At 43.5% G+C, this 17,617-nt stretch overlaps 1 protein-coding gene across 1 annotated transcript in view; it reads left to right on the forward strand.

The window, feature by feature from the left end:
- The window catches only part of MINDY4B (MINDY family member 4B), a 32,123-nt gene extending 20,899 nt beyond the window's left edge, over positions 1-11,224 (forward strand). The window contains exons 11-12 of the mRNA XM_037136125.2: positions 9,088-9,268; positions 11,058-11,224. Coding sequence (XP_036992020.2) covers positions 9,088-9,268; positions 11,058-11,200 — 324 coding nt within the window. The 3' untranslated portion in view covers positions 11,201-11,224. The remainder of the gene's footprint in view (positions 1-9,087; positions 9,269-11,057) is intronic.
- Positions 11,225-17,617: the final 6,393 nt, after the last annotated feature.

Consider the following 17,617-nt stretch of genomic DNA (forward strand, 5'->3'; position numbering starts at 1 on the left):
ATTTGTTACATACATAATAACTAGGAAAACTAGGCTAGAATAGAGGACTTATAGATTTCATTTTACATATCTTTCTTTTCTTTCAACTATGCATGGTCCCTCGATGTCCATGATCAAGCGATCTGTACCTATCCAAGCCCAGTACTATGCTGAGACTCAGTGTGGAGAAAAATGACAGGAAGCACTGAGGGCAAGTTTCAAGGAGGGACAGCACCAGCAGTAATAATTTTAGTGCATTGTCTAGTATTACAAAGCTCTTTTACAATATTATTTCCCTACATCCTCATTATAAACTACAAAGATTTAAAGCAGTGTTACTCATATTTCAGCCATATGAGTAGGTAATTCACACGCTTTGTCGTATTTCCACTGCTATTATTTGCTTAATATTTTTTAAATCAATTCACTCTTAAAATTGGAATCCAACCTTTTCTGTAGCACTAATACAAGTCACTAACTTCATGTGCTATTTTTCCATGACACATAGTTAAATAAACATGTTTTGTTTTAAAAGTTCACCCTTCGTGCCACTGACTTCATGCCCCATGCCACCAGTGAGCAGTTGCACCACTGGTGTAAACCTGGTATAAAAAGGAGGAAGCTCTTGTGGTGTGGCCCTGGCCTGGAAACCAGGAGACTCAGGAGGCCTTGCCCTGCCACTCCCAGGGGTGTGACCTGGGCCGGTCACCTCCTCTCTGAGCCCATTTCTTTATCTACCGACTAGTGTCCTAACACCCGTCCTGCAACCACAGGACTGATGTGAAGAGCAAATAAATCATTAAGCTGAAGCCTGTTGGAAAGCAGAAATGACCCATACACAGGTAAGACTTTATAATAGAAGACAAAGCATAAGAATACAGTGCTTTATTCAGCCACGTTCATTCAGTATCTACTAATTGCAGGCTCTGTGTCCGATACGGAGGTGAGTCACACATGGGCCACCATATACGCACACCGATTGCTACAGGAAGAACACAGGCAATCAATGGCACAGCCACTCTGGGAGGCTGCTTGGCAGTTTCTTAGGAAGCTAAACATATTCTTAACACACAATCCCACAATTGCCCTCCTTGGTATTTACCCGGAGGATCTGAAAACTTATATTCACACAAAAATCTGCATGTGGATGTTTATAGCAACTTTATTCATAATTGTCAAAACTTGGAAGCAACCAAGGTGTCTTTTGTAGGTGAATGGATAAATGAACTATGGCACATTAATGGGATGTTATTTATTCATTGGAATATTATTTACAGTATTTCAATGGAACATTATGCAGTGCTATAAAGAAATGAGCCCTTGCCCTGGCCAGTGTGGCTCACTTGGTTGAAGTGTCATCCCATAAACTGAAGGGCTGTGAGTTCAATTCCTGGTTGGGGTGCATGCCTGGGTTGTGGGTGTGCAACCCTGTGCAACCCAGTCAGGGTGCATACAGGAGGCACTGACAAATGTTTCTTTCTTGTAGTGGTGTTTCTCTCCCTCCCTTCCCTCCTCAAGCATGTTCTTGGGTGAGGATAAAAAAATAAAATGAAATTTAAAAAAATAAATGAGCTATCAAGCTGTGAAAACACATGGAGGAAACTTAAATGCGTATTACTAAGTGGAAGAAGCCCATCTGAAACGGCCACGTACCTTCCAGAGTGGCTGCCCCGTTAGCACTCCCACCAGCAGCAGATGAGACTTCCTGTTGCTCCACATCTTCACTAGCATCTGTTCATGTTTTGGATTTTTGTCATTCTAATAGGTGGGTACTAGTATTTCGTTGTTGTTTGATTTGCATTTCCCTGATGATATATGACATGGAGCATCTTTGCATATGGTCATTTGCATCAACATATCTTCTTTGGCGAGATGTCTATTAAAGTCCTGGGCCCATTTGAAGAGCCTTTTAAACTATCAACACAGGTCCTCCCCCAGGACAGTGTCACCACCTTCGTGTTTAGATCCGTGCAGCTGCAAAGGGCCGTGCACTCAGAAGGCCCAACACTGGGCTTAATGCTCCGCTGCCACTATCTTTAAATTCTTCATACGTTCTGAAGAAGACCCCCTGCATTTTCATGTTGCACTGCCTCCACAAATTGTGTGGCTGGTCCTACAGTGATGCTGTGTTATTTGGTCTGGGGAGAACCTTGGCATCTGAATTTTTTAAAGCCTACAGGTGACTTTAATGTACCACCAAGGTTAGAAACCTCTGTTCTAGAGTAGGGAGGCTCAACCTTGGCACGGTGATGATTTAAACCAGATGATTCCTTGTGGTGGGGACTGTCCTGTGCATTGTGGGATGTTTAGCAACACCCCTGGCCCCTGCACACTAGTTGCCAGGAGCAACACCCCCCACCCAGTGTGACATCTGAAAATGTCTCCAGACACTACCAAATGTCCCCTGGGGAACAAAATGGCCCCAGGTGAACCACTTCTCTAAAGAAAGAGGAAAAAGCCCGGTCTGCCTGGTGTGGCTCTGTGGGTTGGGCTTCCTCCCTCAAACCGAAAGTTCACCATTTTGATTCTTGGTCAGGACACATGGCTGGGTTGTGGGCCTGGTTCCCAGCTGGGGCTGTGTGAGAGGCGGCAGTCTGATGTTCCCCTCTCTCCACCTCCCTTCCTATCTCTCTCTCAAAATAAATCAATAAAATCCTTTTAAAAAAAGGAAGAAGAAAAATTCTTGTTAAGTTTAGATCATTAAATCTATGGCAAGTAGAACTGGAAAACTAGCTATTTCAACTGACATTACAGAAAAGAATATCTTCTTTTAATCAGTATCAGAAAGGTTGACAGCTTTCTGTTCCCCTTTAACATTCACAAGGCTCTGGGGACAAGTTTCAGACCTTATCTTAAATTAAAATTAAACAGGTGTTTGCTAAATAGCTGAGAGAAGTGGTTGTGCTAAGAACATGCCACCAAAGGGGAGGGAGGGAGGGAGGGAGGGAGGGAGGGAGGGAGGGAGGGAGGGAGGGAGGGAGGGAGGGAGAGAAAGAGAAAGAGAGAGATACTCAAAGAGTCAAGAATTTATAGGCATTCAGAGCTACCATTTTCTCAGGATCACATTCCTTTCTACACAAGTCAGCTCAGACCAATGGGGCCATTAAATCATACTCAAGCAAAAATTATCTCAGATCTTGAAATATTCTCCAGGACCTTAATATTTACCACAGCATTAAAGTCAGTGCAGAGGCTGAGGCATGAGGTGAAAAATAAGAGCTCTCCTGCTGGGAAGAGGGCAAAACATAGGAGACAACAGGGCCACCGTCACAAGCTTGCCCACAAATTTAAAGTGAACACGGATGGCAACTGCTCAGGTTAGCTTTGAAATCTACATAGAAATCAAATCTGCAACGCTTCCATCTTTCTGAAAAGTGACTAATGTGGCTTTTCATCCTTCCTCTCTGGACTCAGGGCTCTCTCCCCAGGGAGCTCCTACCCATCCTGGCCTCAGTGAAAATTGCCTGAAATCATACACTAATGGCTGGAAGCCTTGAGGATGCTGATTAAGTTGTCTCTGTCAGGCTGTCAAAGTTTGGTTTCAGAACAAATGTATTAAAGAGCAGATGCAGGCTGGCAGTTAGTTTTCTGACTTAAACTGCTGAGACATGAATCTGTTGGACATGTACTTGTATATGTATAAAGATTATTTTATCTGAAGGTGCTTTTTAATTCTTTGTAGATCAGCTCATTATTTTAATATAAAAGTAATACATAACTCATTTCTACGATTAAAATAACTATACATACACTAATTTTACATGTATAACAATTTTGTATTTTTTCACCATCCTTGAAAATGGTAATTAAAGAAAGTAAAGCAGGTCCTCCAAAGGTGGCATTTCACTCAGTGTGTTTAGTTACGGCATTGATGAGGTGCCACAGGAATTAAACTCTTGTTTATATCAACTAGTCAGCGCTAAAATTGGTTTCATCAGACATCATTTTGCTTCGAGTCTCAGAGCCCATCCACGGCACTGCATGCGGACTTACTTGTATATGAAACGTACTGACTCACTGCTGTGCTGGCACTCCCTGCGGCCTGCCGGACTCTCCCCAAGCCACTCAGAATGACACCTTAGTTCATTTAATCCTCACTTCCACCCAAAGTGGTAATCAGTTTAAGTCCGGTTGTCTGGTCATTCATTTACAGATGAGAAAACCCCAGACTGAGAAAGGTACAGGGACTCGCCCACGGCCACACTAAGTGAGGGTCAGAGCTACAGCTGTGAGCCCAGATCTGCTGAGATGCCCAAAGCCCACACCGTGCCCACGGTGCCACACCAACCGTCTTTATCGTCTTTACTCCTTTTCTGACAAAGCAGTAAACTCAAAATGCTCACTCTTGGAATGACACTCTGAGTGCTCTTATAATCTATCATATCTATATATTTAGACATAGATGTAGACTCACACTATGTAGCCATTAGTAATGTCCACTCCAGGTGCGTCGATGTTGGGCTGTGACCTTTGGGTGGTGATAAAATCATGGCTAGGTTTTAGAATGGATGCTGCTGGTGCTGAACAGGCTGGAACCTGATCCGCTGACTTCCAGGTTAAAGCACTGGTGCATCTATCTGGGTGACAGACCTGCAGGTTCTTGGGGTGCACGCTATTGAAGCAGGGGTGTCCAACACACAGCGTGCAAGCCACAGGTGGCCCAGGAAGGCTGTGAGTGTGGCTCAACACAAAATCGTAAATTTACTTAAAACATTTTTTTTGCTCATCAGTTTTTGTTAGTGTTTGTGTATGTAATGTGTGGCCCAAGACAACTCTTCTTCTTCCAGTGTGGCCCAGAGACACCACAAGGTTGGACACCCTAGGAGGTGTCTTGCCCCATTCGCCTGCTGGCGTGGCAGGCTGCACCTGTCAGCTGTGGGCCGGGAGGGCAAGCTCGGCGGCACTCAGCGGCGCACTGGCCTGAAGGCCATCTGACTGCAGTGTATCCAGGAGTCTAACATTTCGCAGCATTCAATTGTAGAACTGAAATACCTGCAGAGCAGAATTTCCCTCGGGAAAGAGCTGGACGTGACTCCAGAACAGTGCTCTAAGTATTACTGGATTGAAGACCCCACAACCACTCCCCTTCCTTTCTGCTTGGAGGCAGGCTGACCCCAGACTGAATCTGCCAGCTGGCCGTAGGAGTGTTTTACGGTTTTTAGGGGCTCCTGCTTAGGATGGGTGCTATAAATTTGAAAGAGTAAATGTACGCACTAATAATACAAACCTAATATAAGGAAGGTTTCTGAGTTCAAAAGAAAACCGACAGAATGCCTGACAGATTCTGCTGAGGTGCAACCATCTATAACGCCATGCCTGTCTCCCCGGAGTGGATCTCTTCTTTCTCTGTGATAAAATTGCAGAGACAGCAAAAACACACGGCTTTCAGCCCCAATGTCACAACCCAGTGGGTGAGGTTTCTTTTAAAAATGCAGTTCTCATTAGAAGACACGGCAAGCTCCCCAGAGCCCAGCAGACTGACGGTGCCCGCGGAACACAGCCAGCTACCCACAGGACGGGGCACTGTTTTGAAGCCTCCTGTCACTTCTCTATTTGAAGGTACAGGTTTGAGTGTGAGGTTCCAATACCTAAGTGAGAACATAAAGCAGTTTGAGCCTAACACCATCTGGAAAGCCTTAGGAGGTTCACATTATCTTCGCATCTGCCACTGAGAAGAAAAATCAACTCTGATTTTCAGAAGGGGCTGAAGCCATTTAGGTCGGCTGGGATGATGGCCCCAGCCGCCCTGGCAGAGCACAGTGCCCTCCCTGTGGTACTCTCTTTGCTCTTCACATTTTTCCTCTAAAGAGATGGATGATCCAACCATAAAAGTACCAAATGGAGCTGCACCCATGCACTCTGCCCCTGAGTCACTGAGGAAGCGTCCCACAAGCACAGCAACACACCTGCAAGCGTGCTCACAGAGGCTACATCAACTTGGTGCTCCAAGTGGCAGAGCTGAGAGCCAGACGAGTACCAGTTCTGCACACGGATCATCCCCAGGAATCAGCAAGGAAAGTGCAAGGTTTCCGACCCCTTTCTCCATTTCAGATTACCAGCCTGGGGCTCTGGATTTACAATATCAAGCTTGTTATGCAAAGGCACATTCTAGGTGGCATGGAAAAAGAGTTATGCGGACCTGGATTTCGTCCTCTCATGTTAGAATTTGCCCATCCCTTTTCCTGTCCTTATAGTTTGACACTGGTGTAAATGATCCATGTTATGAAAGGCTCTGTGGCTACATGGAACTCTGAACCTATCGGGCTTATTGCACAGTGAGTGAACTTAAGAAGAAAGGTATTTTATTTATAGTACCACTGTATCACAATTTAATTTCCTTTTTACCATAGCAACATGAGGCAGCATGCACAAATTCTGCATTGGTGGAATCTCACCAATAAAACATACTTAGAATTCTGCTTTGTGGGGGGAGGGGTGGCTGATAAACTACCTAAACACAATACAAATTCTTGACTGAAAATCCCAGCCAAACAGATTATGTGGTCTGCCAAGAAAGGAAGGGGGTGAAATATTTGGCTGGATTCAACTGGGCGTGCTCTGTTGCATTTTTGCAGGACTCACTCTAAGCCAGGTGTGTGCTCAGCTGCACTCGCAAAGCTCGCCTCTTCGAGTTAATGCCCAAAGTACCATGACAGTTACGAGTGACATTTTCTTTTTTACCAGAATATCCCAAGGCAAGCGAGGCTCTGCCCGCTCAGTGTGGTCACTCTGTGTGGTCCCTGTATGGTCACTCTGGGGGGTGGAGTTTGTTGTATTTATAATATACAGTTGGCCTTTGAACAACATGTGTCTGAACTCCACAGTTCACGTCTGCATGGATAATTTTCAATAAATATATGCACTATTTTTGATCTGCAGTTGGGATTCTGGATGTGGGAGGTTTATTGTCTGCATTGCTCTACACCATTTTGTTCAGGAGACTTAACATCAGCAAATTCTGGTACCCATGGGGGTCCTGGGACCCATCCCCTGCTGATATCAAGGGACAATTTAAGTTCTGTGGAAGTCAAAGGATTTTCAACTGCCTAGGGGATCAGCGCCTAACCTCCCACCCCATGCTGTTCCAGGGCCAACTATCCTTTATTTTCCTCCTTTTCTAATAAAATCCTAAGTAGCTCTGCATCCAGGAAAGAAAACTGTTGCTTTGTTACATAAAGTAACACTAGCATGGTGTCAGCACCTTGCAGAGTATGTTATCTGAGCGCCGGTTCAAGTTTGCCTACATTACAAAGATTCTGTGAAACAGTATAGTATGGGTCTATATTCTATTACATCAACCAGACATACTTTACAGGAACACTCACGGGCTTAAAGGCAGCAAGAATATCTATCTAAGGTTCAAAAGGAGTGACATCTTGTTATGAACAGTACGAACAGCCATCGATTTCCTAATTAATTTATCCAAGTTTACCAACCCATTAAGTCCAAGTCCTGTGGATCAGTTTGATAACATGTAACCACAGTACAGAAGGTGCCATGGCAAGAAGGCCTAAGAAGGAAAGTGCTAATGTTATAACTAATGAATAGCTGCAATCTTATTTGGAATGTGGAGGTGGATTCTGGGAGGTAAACACATACGGCCGCTTCAATGACACATCCTCAGTGTTTTATTTCCAGTGCAGCCAGTGGGCGACCTGCATCACCTTTGATATGCGAGATGCTCATGTCATGTGCAGCCCATAGGGGTCACCTGGAGTGTGAGTAGGTGTGCAAATCCTGCACCCGCTGGGAGCAAGTCCAGATTAGGGTGGGAGGCTTGCTCCCCCTTTAAAACTATCAACTAAAACTGGGGTCTCTCCTTTCAAATAGAATAACATAATTTTTCTGTGTTAGTGAAAAGTGAAACACTTAAAGGCGAAAGCATCTCTGATTCACCCACTCATCCATAACAGAAGGATTTAAAAAAAAAAAACAAAGAGGGTTGGATAGCATTCTTGAGAAATCAAATATCAGGTTATTATTCTTTAATGCTCAGGTTTACAAAGCACTTGACAATTATTCAAAGCTGGATTTTCCATAAACAGAGTTTGTTCCTGAACACGCAGCACATCTCTGAGGACTGAGGAGTAAAAGAGACAGAATCGGATCCTACCTTTACGGGAAGCCTCCTCACCAGGGCGGAGGGTCCAGTCGTGCTCCCTGGCATCACGGGGACATGATGGGTTTTTCATGAAGCTCATGTTACCTAAGTAGGAAAAAAAGTTTTAATGTTAATGAGTTTTAATAGCAATCTTTCAAAAAATATGTGCTTCCGCAAGTTTAAACAAAATGGTAGCGATCGTTCATAGAAATACGCCATCGCATCGGGACACCCTCGGGGCTTCAGCAACGTGCGCGCGGAGGGGCGCCTTTGTGAATCTGCTCCACCAGCTACGAGAATTCAAGGCCGAGTTGACCGTCGCCTGGTAAGAACAGGCAACAATCTGGTTAGAGCCATAAACTTACTACTTGTAATAGAAAACAAGCACATTCGGCTCTCAATACATTTTCGCTATTGATCTGTGTATTATCATACAGATATGTGTTTATATGTGTGAGCATGTTTGTGTGTGTTTTCACCTCATTTCCCGGAAGCTTTTTTCTATATTCAAAATACCCTATATTTCTATAACCTAAATGATCTTTCCCCCGTATTCTGAATGGTTAGCTGCTAGAAGTCTGGTCACCTGCTGAATGTATCCTGTCCTGTCTTGGGAACAGGAGCCTTTTATTGCTAGTCAATAACAAAGAAACTCAGAGTTCTCTTATTCCATCCCTCCATTTATATTTCAATTTATCTATGTGTCCTCTATCTCACTTCACATCCAAACTGAGCTGTTTCTACCTCCTCCACGAGGCTATCCTCAAAAACAATTTTTAAATAAAATCCATTACGAGAAAAACCACAGCATCACCACGAGAACACACCATTCATAAATGTAAATTCATTCACGAAGTTTCATTTCCAGCCTCCCTCCACACACAGGGCCGGGCAGAGCTGCACCGAGCTGTCTCAGAGCTGCTTTTGATCATGACAATGTATCGGCATCAGCCATAAAGTCGGCAGAATCTCTCTCTATTCACCTGCGTGTCCTTCTCCCCTTCCAGGTGGGCAGCATGCTGAAGACTCCCAAATTACCGATTTGGCTGTGCGACATCAGGGGAAATTGCGGTGTCCTTTTCAGCACAAATAGGCAGCTCTTATCAGACTGGAAAATGGAGCGGCTCTTTGATCTGCACTTTTACAGTGGGCAGCCCTCACAGAAAAAGCCTGCCCGTCTTACCGTAGGTGAGCCTTTCCACCTCTGCGTGCTGTGCGCTTTAATGTGCTCAAAGAGACATTTAACAGCTGTGTGGATATGCGTGCTAGGTCTGCGGGGAAATGCTCAGGTTTGATTTCTGAAATGAAACCCACCTGTGAGCCCTGTGGGCCCCAAGCCTAGCGCTATAACCTGGGGCTTCTAAGCCTGCTGTAAATAAGAGCAGGGGTTAGAAGTAGCTCAAGGAACAAATAACATACAGGTTAAAGAAAAAACAAAAGGTGCGGTCAAATTTCAAAAAAACCCTTCTCCAGGGTTTTTTATCTTTGAGCATGTGGTATTTAAAACCTGAGGAAAGAACCAGAAAAAAAACCACAAATGAATTGGGAAGGGTTCCAGCTGGCCAATTCTATCCCACAACCGAACATCAGAGGATCCTCCTGTGACATAAATAAGCGAACTGATGGTGCATTTCTGTTCAGATTAGTTCAAAAAGCCTTTAGAGGGGCCTACCAAGTGCCAGGCACTCTGCTGAACTCTAGGAAAGCCGACTAAACCCAGGCGTGGTCCCACAAATATTAGGAGGTTCTAGTCCAGCAGGACAGGCAGACAACCACACAGCTCATTTCATTCCATTCCAACCACAAATTTAAACTCGTGAGGAAGAGATCCTAACCCTAACATGTCTTAACACTGACCCTTCGGATGAGGGAGAAGCAGTGATGAGAGGAACAGTCTGTGCCCGGTAGCTCAGCCTCACATGGAGGCTGGCTGGTCTGATCTCTGGGTCCTCGTGTTGATATCATCGGCTTGTTCATTATCATGACCAAATCGAAAAAGTATCTTAGTGACTGATTTATCTGTAAAGATCCTAATTCTTTTTTTAATTATGAGAAATATATATTAGCCCTTTTAATTTAGTGGGACATTGGCAATGTGTTCGTTAAAACATATTATCATTTCTACTTTACTATCTTCTTTGAGAAAAGCATGATTTTCTTTTTATCCCCACCTGAGGACATGCTTATTGATTTTAAAGAGAGGGAGTGAGAGAGTGAGAGAAAAACATCAATTGGTTGCCTTTCATACATTCCAACCAGGGAGCTTGCCCACAACCTAGGCATGTGCCTTAACCAAGTATTGAACCTGCAGCCTTTTGGTTTACAGAACAATGCTCCTACCATCTGAGCCACACTGGTCAGGGTAGAGAAAAGCATCATTTTTTTTTTTATTAGCTCACATGCATCACAAGCATTCTGTCTTGGACACTGTGTTGAAAGCTTTGTATACATTATCTCATTAAATTCTCCCAATAGGTATATGAGGCGGACCCTATGATATATATATTTTTACATAGAGGAAACTGAGATCGCCAATAGTTACTAATTGAAGAAATGATGCTGAGAAATGTTTAACACCTTCTCAAATGTTGTGTGAAACAGATCTGCGCCTTGAACCCAGGTCGTAATTACCTTACTAGAATACCTTGCTCTTCACCTCATAATGCAAGTATACCCATAAAAACATTGAGAGGTGACAGCTCTCCCCTTTTCCTAACAACATCCAGTGACCTACATACCTGGCTGTGTGTGTTAGACCATGGTGTGGCCACGTGCATTGCCTGACTTACCAAAACTCATGTTCCAAAATACACAGCAACCCAGTGTTTCTATGTACCATCCCCCCTGCCTAACCAGTTCTAGGAACACACTTGCTGAGTCCAGCTCCTGCCCACCCATCCCGTTTGCCTTCCTTCCTGGCTTCCTCTGGAAGGGTGCACATGAGCTGAGGTCTAAATGCCAACTGTTCCTCCCTCAGATACTCACTCCCATCCCTGGGAAAGGGACCAAGGTGAGAATGAACATGGACCAGGAAGACGGTTTTCTCCAGTGGAGATGGCAGTCAGAACCAAGTGGAAAGAGGCCACCATCAGCTGGAAAGGAGCTGTTCCCTTCTTCTAAAGAGAAAGCCGCAATGTGCAGTGAAGTGTCAGAACTGCTGGATACAAAGATTAATTTAAGGGGACATCATTTCACATCTACATTACCCACAGAAAACGCTCATTAGCATTCTTTGGGAGGCGTCAGTGTTAGGTCCTCTGCAGTTGCTTTCAGAGTAGGAGGAGGAACAGTGTTCCTTACAGCAGGGTCTGCAAGCTGTACCCCCTACACCACAGGTGGCAAACACAAGGTTTTCAGGCCAGATCCGGCTCTCCACCTTGTTTTATCTAGCACTCCCTTTCTACCTGGTGGCAGCGCTGAGCTCTTTGCCCCTAGTTAAGGAGTAGTTACATTTTGTATAGCTACATTAGGACTGTAGTTACACAGTCCTAAAATTACATTCAGCCCTTTGAAGGTAACTGCGAGGCTGATGTGGCCCCCAGTGAAAATGAGTTTGACACTCCTGCTCTATACCCACATAGACCAGCTGTTTCATGCATTCAGATGAGAAAATGAAGCCTCTTTCTTGTATGTTATTTCTCAATTAGTCCTTTTTTGATGTAGTTCTCCCTGAGGACTACAGATGCAGGCAGCTAGCTTTCTTTTCAGATGAAGTCACTGGCAATGCATCATCAGATTTTTAGCTATGGCAAGAACTCAAGCCTTCTCAAAGACTTCCTGGTGTGGACAGCATTCCTTTCGAAGGTCACATTTCATGTGCCCACATTAGCAAGTTCTGTCATTAAAATAGTAAATGGGCTTCATGGGCTGGGTGCGGCGCTGTTCCCGGTGGGTTGGCCTCTGTGGCAGCTGCCTCGTGGGTTCGGGTCGTCATGGCAAACACACAGCAGGAGACATTCTTTCCATCGGAGCTGTTTGTTTCTTCTCTTTATACACTGGATAAAAATACACAGACAGACAAACTGAGAAAGAAGTCTGACTCCTAGATAGAACTAAATAATATATAAAAATAAAATCTCTTCTTATGTCATTTTTTGTCTCTTAAACCCTCCACAGTTGCTTTTTGTGTTGTAGGAGAAATCGTTCTTTTTAGAATATGACCTTTCCCTGTCCTGTTGAATGCCTATTTTTTTTTTTTTTGAAGAACTACACAGAGTAAGACATATATTCTTCCTGAAGGATTGCACAGGAACCACCCAGACCTTGTTCCCACCCACCCTATTGATCCACCAACTCACACACTTCAGGGCTTTGTATTCACAAGCCAAAGGTTAGTTTGTAAAGAACAACTTTTCTGCATGTACTTTCCAAGTTAATTTGTTAATGCATTTTCATTTGGCTCCAAAAACATGTTTTAACTTAAGGAGCATGCAAAAAATGAAACCTCAAGGTGAATAATAAATTACGTCAAAAGAGAAAGCCATTTTGGCTCAGATTGCTGAATACAGCATCTGTACCATGGGTATTTTCACTTGGGATTTTAAATACATCGGACAAATGAGTGAATCCCTACGGACCCTTGTCTCATTTGGTCTCAGTTTAGCAATATTGTGCTTTCCGTGGTGTGCAGCCCTGTTTTTGTTTTGGGGACCCTGAGTTATTCCTAAGTAAATATCCCCTTTGGAGTGGCCTGCTGGATAGCTTACTGCCAAGTGAGAAACCCTAGCAAGCACATTCGTGAGAAAGATCCCAGCCACAAATAAGAGATCTCACTGCAAGTGTCTCACACAAGGACATTTCCCTTCTAACAAGAATGGCCCAGCTACAGGTCCATGTCTCTCTCAGATCAGTCACGGTTCATCCTCTGGTACTGAGCACTGGGTGCCTGGTTCCTGGGGAAGGAGAGGGCGGGATGACTGTTGTGAAGGCAGCCAGCCGGCGGCGCTGCCCACTGCCGCTGTATTCATTCTTTAAAAAGATCTTTTTAATTGGCCTCACTTCTGAATTTACTTTTTGTCCCTACTCTATTTTTCCTTTGAGTTTTTAATTTATTTATAACGTATTATTTTGCCATATTTTATAGGTGTTGTAATCCATCTTAAATTATTGGTGGAACAAAGCTATAAATAAGTAAAATAATAGAGGAAAGATTAAGAATCCATGTTTTATGCATAAAGGTATAAAGTTTTGATATATATAGGTGTTAAAAACTTTGCACATCAATGTTCAGTGAAAATAAGTTTTTATTTTATCTTATAAACAGGGCACCCAGTTGTACTTGATTTTTTTAAGGTGAAAACATGTTATTTAAAGGTAGCTAGAAATGTCCTGGAACTATCAGTTCACCTTTGAACTTCCTGTGTTTTGAGAAGAATGATTTTAATTGTCCTTCCAGCTTCTCAAACACAGAGCAAGAGAGAACCATTTGTTTGAAATCTAAGGTAGTACTTTTTCTGAATAGTTGCCTAAACTGGCTATGTCTGTAGTGGGACTAACCCCTGAAAGAGATGGCAAATATGTTTTTTTTTTTCCTCTCAAGTCTCAATTTGGACTAGAATGTTCCTCAAAATAATTCTTTGTTCTGCAAGAAGATGCGTGTAACATTTCTGCAGGTGTATACTCACCGGTGTTAGAAGCTAGGGGGGACCGGGCCACGCACGGGGCAGGCAGGCCTGAGGCCCCCTCACCGCACACTGGTTGGGTCTGGTTTGTGCCATCCAGGTTACGCGCAACCTTTAGTCACACCTGGACCTGGTTTTACTATAAGTGAGTAACAAAAACTATGAACACTGATGACTATTGTACGGCCCTAGAGACACAATCATTCTTTCATTTATTCATTTGGGGAGCTTCTTAAACCTCTCCTATGTGTCAGGCTGGAGGCTGAAGAAACAGTGAGCAAAACCAGCCACGGCCCCGCTTCTCTCACGGAGCTTAGTTTCTTCTGAGGGGATGACAATAAAAAACAAAACACTTCAATGAATATGAAGTTGAAAACAGACAAGTGGAGGGAAGGGCTTTCTGATGAGTGATATCTTTTAATAAAACCTGAAAGTTTAGGAAATGGCATCTCAGGAAGAGACCATTAAGCCAAGGTTGGCAGGTTGCGTAAAGATTACTAGGACGGGGAAAGGGATGGAAGGTGCAGATCCCTGTGCTGAATGAGCCTGAAACAAAGAAGCCAGTAGGGCTGTAGTGAAGAGAGCGAGGTGGAGAATGGCTGAGAGCATCTGGAGGGGCAAATGAGGACCACCACAAGGCAGCGTAGATGAGGCAAGGCAATCTCAGGGGTTTCTAAGTGGTCTGGTAAGATTTGCATAAAAAAAAAAAGGCTTAGTGTGGAGAATGGGGTAGAGACAGCCCAGAGTTGATGCAAAGACTAGTTAGAAAGCTGTAGCAATGGTCTAGAAAAGACAGGACAGAATATAATGGAAGCAGTAAACATAGATCAAAGTGGTCCACTCAGGAAATTCCACTTGGGGGGTAAAATAGACAAGGGCAAGAGATTGGTTGCGGGGGGAGGGAGATGAAGGAGAAAGAAGACTCAGGAATGACTTTTATATTTCTGGTTTGAAAACCGGGTGGAAGGTTGTGCCTCCGTTGAACATGAAAACAACAGATTTTGAGGGGAGAAAGTCACAAGTTCTGTCTTGGACATGGCCATTCATGTGGAGGGGTAGAATATGGATTGGAATTAAGGATCTGGACTCAGAGGAGACGTTCTGGACCAAAGAAATACATGTGGGAGTCAGTGATGGTACGTAGCATGATGATCTGGAATAAAATTGTAAAAGGAGAGTATGAAGCAAGAAGAGAACTTGGCCTAAACTGAGCCCTGTGGAACTCCAGTGTCAGTAGTCAAGTGAGATACTTGACTAGCAATAGCCAGGAAAGGGGGCAGAGAAGACACAGCCAGATATAGGAGATGGCAGGTAGGTAATAGCTAAATAAAAGGTGTTTTCAAGCCCCTGATTATGTGAGGCCCAGAATTTTTGCAACTTGTGTGACTCTATATTGAGTGAATGAATGAACGAATGAAGCATTTTCAGTCAATGACTCTGTGTTAAAATCAACCAAAGAGGATTAAGTTTCTTTATTTATTCAATCCAACCAGTTATTTCCAGGATATTCAGTATAACTTTAATTCTGTTGAATGTATTCGTATCTCACCCCTTCCAAGAAGGATTCGGGGTGGCCGATAACTGGTAAACCTCCTGGAGAACTTTCTATGTTTCTAGGTGTTTTTGTTACTGTACCCAATTGAAAAAAAACAGAAAACAAGAAACAAAAAACTTCACTACAAGATGAAGTTTTAAAAACTCCACAAGATGGAGCTATTAGAGTGACTTTTTTCCTCTCATTATCCAACATAATTATCAACATATTTATGGGCAATTTTTCAACTTTTAAAATTATATTTTATTCTACATACTATTACAGTTGTCCCAAATTTCCACCCTTTATCCCCCTCCACTCAGCCCCCCACCACTCCCTCAACAATCCCCTCACCATCGTCCATGTCCAAGGGTTCTGCATATTTATATTCTTTGGCTACTCTATTTCCTATGGTGTATCTCACATCCTCATGACTTTTCTCTAACTACCAATTTGTACATCATAATCCCTTCACCTTTTTCACCCACCCCCCTAACCCTCCTCCCATTTGGCAATCGTCAAAATGTTCTCTGTATCTATAATTCTGCTTCTGTTCTGCTCGTGTTTATTTTGTTTTTTAGATCCAGTTATTGATAGATACATATTTATTGCCATTTTGTTTTTCATATTTTGATCTTCTTCTTCTTAAAGAAAACCCTTTAACATTTCATGCAATACTATTTTGGTGATGATGAACCTCTTTAGTTTTTTCCTTGTCTGGGAAGATATTTATCTGCCCTTCAATTTCAAATAAGCTTTGCTGGGTAGAGCAATTTTGGTTGTAGGTCATTTCTTTTCATTATTTTGAATATTCTGGGCAATCTCTTCTAGCCTGCAAAGTTTCTTTTGGGAAATCAGCTGACAGTCTTATGAGGGCTCCCTTGTACCTACAAGGGAGGTACCGTGTACCTAAGTAACTGCTTTTCTCTTGCTGCTTTTAAGATTCTGTCTCTGTATTTAACCTTTGCCATTGTAATTATGATGTGTCTTGGAGTGGGCTTCTTTGGGTCCATCTTGTTTGGGACTCTCTGTGCTTCCTGGACTTGTATGTCTATTTCCTTCACCAAGTTAGGGAAATTTGCTTTCATTGTTTTTTCCAATAGGTTTTCAATTTCTTCCTCTTTCTCTTCTCCTCTGTCACCCTTATAATTCGAATGTTGGTACACTTGAAGTCATCCCAGAGGCTTCTTGCGCTATCCTTATTTTCAGGATGTTTTTTTCTTCTTGCTCTTCTAATGAGCTATTTTTTTGCTTCCTTGTGTTCCAAATCACTGATTTGGATCTCAGCTTCACCCACTCTACTGTTGATTCCCTATAGATTGTTCTTTAGTTCAATTAGTGTGTCCTTCATTTCTGACTGAATCTTTTTTATGCCATTGAGGTCCTCACTAAATTCCTTAAGCATCCTCATAAACAGTGGTTTGAACTCTGCCTCTAGTAGCTTGCTTGTCTCCAATTTGTTTAGGTATTTATCTGGAGTTTTGGTCTGTTATTTTCATCTCGGCCATGTTTCTTTGTCTCCTCATTTTAGCAGTCTCCTTTTGTTTGTTTTTATGTATTAGGTAGAGCTACTATATCTCCCAGGCTCAGTAGAGTGGCCCAATGTAGTTAAGTGTCCTGTAGTGTCCAGTGGCACAGCCTCCCTTATCACCCAACCTGAGTACTCAAGGGGTGCCCACTGCATGGCTTGTGTACACCCTCCTCTTATAGTTAAGCCTTGATTGCTATTGGTGTGTCCAAGGTCAGCCACCACCTGTGTTCTGTCTGGGGTCACACAGCATTAGCTACAAAGTGATCTGCAGATGGCTACTACTTCTGCTGGGCTTGGCAGTGCCCAAGAGAGGCCAAGCTGTGAACCAAGATCAGCTGCTGCTAGCGGTGGGCTTGGGACAACTTAGTGAGAGGTACAGGGCTTGCTGTAACCAGATGCTACAAGCCAGATGCTTGTTTGAAAGAATTTAGGAAAATCTGAAGCATGGGCAAAGACAAGACATTCATATGGAAAAGCCACTGGAAACAGCTTGGGTGGGCCTAAAAGTTGGGTGGAGCAGTGTGTCAGGGGATCACCAGGGTGGACCAGACAGTGGAGTCTCAGATATGGTGCCTGCCTGCCAGCTCTGTTGGGAGAAGACTCTGAAAAGAAACAATGGACTCTGTCAGCACTTCTGTCTGGAAAAAAGCTGCTCCCCAGCTCTTGCCCTATACAGGGACATTCAGTTCCTCCCCACATGTCTCTGATGCCTTTCAATTTTTTGCCCCAGTGTTAAAACTCAGAGGGAGAGAGTCCACCAAGTCTGTGTGTGGGCCTTTTAAGAGGAACTGCCAGGGAGTCCAGCAGTTTCTGTCTTCCGCGGCCTTAATCCCCACTGGTTTTTATAGCTA

Source organism: Artibeus jamaicensis, unplaced genomic scaffold (genome assembly GCF_021234435.1).
Source record: "Artibeus jamaicensis isolate MK-2021 breed Jamaican fruit bat unplaced genomic scaffold, CSHL_Jam_final contig_466, whole genome shotgun sequence".
NCBI lineage: Eukaryota > Metazoa > Chordata > Mammalia > Chiroptera > Phyllostomidae > Artibeus > Artibeus jamaicensis.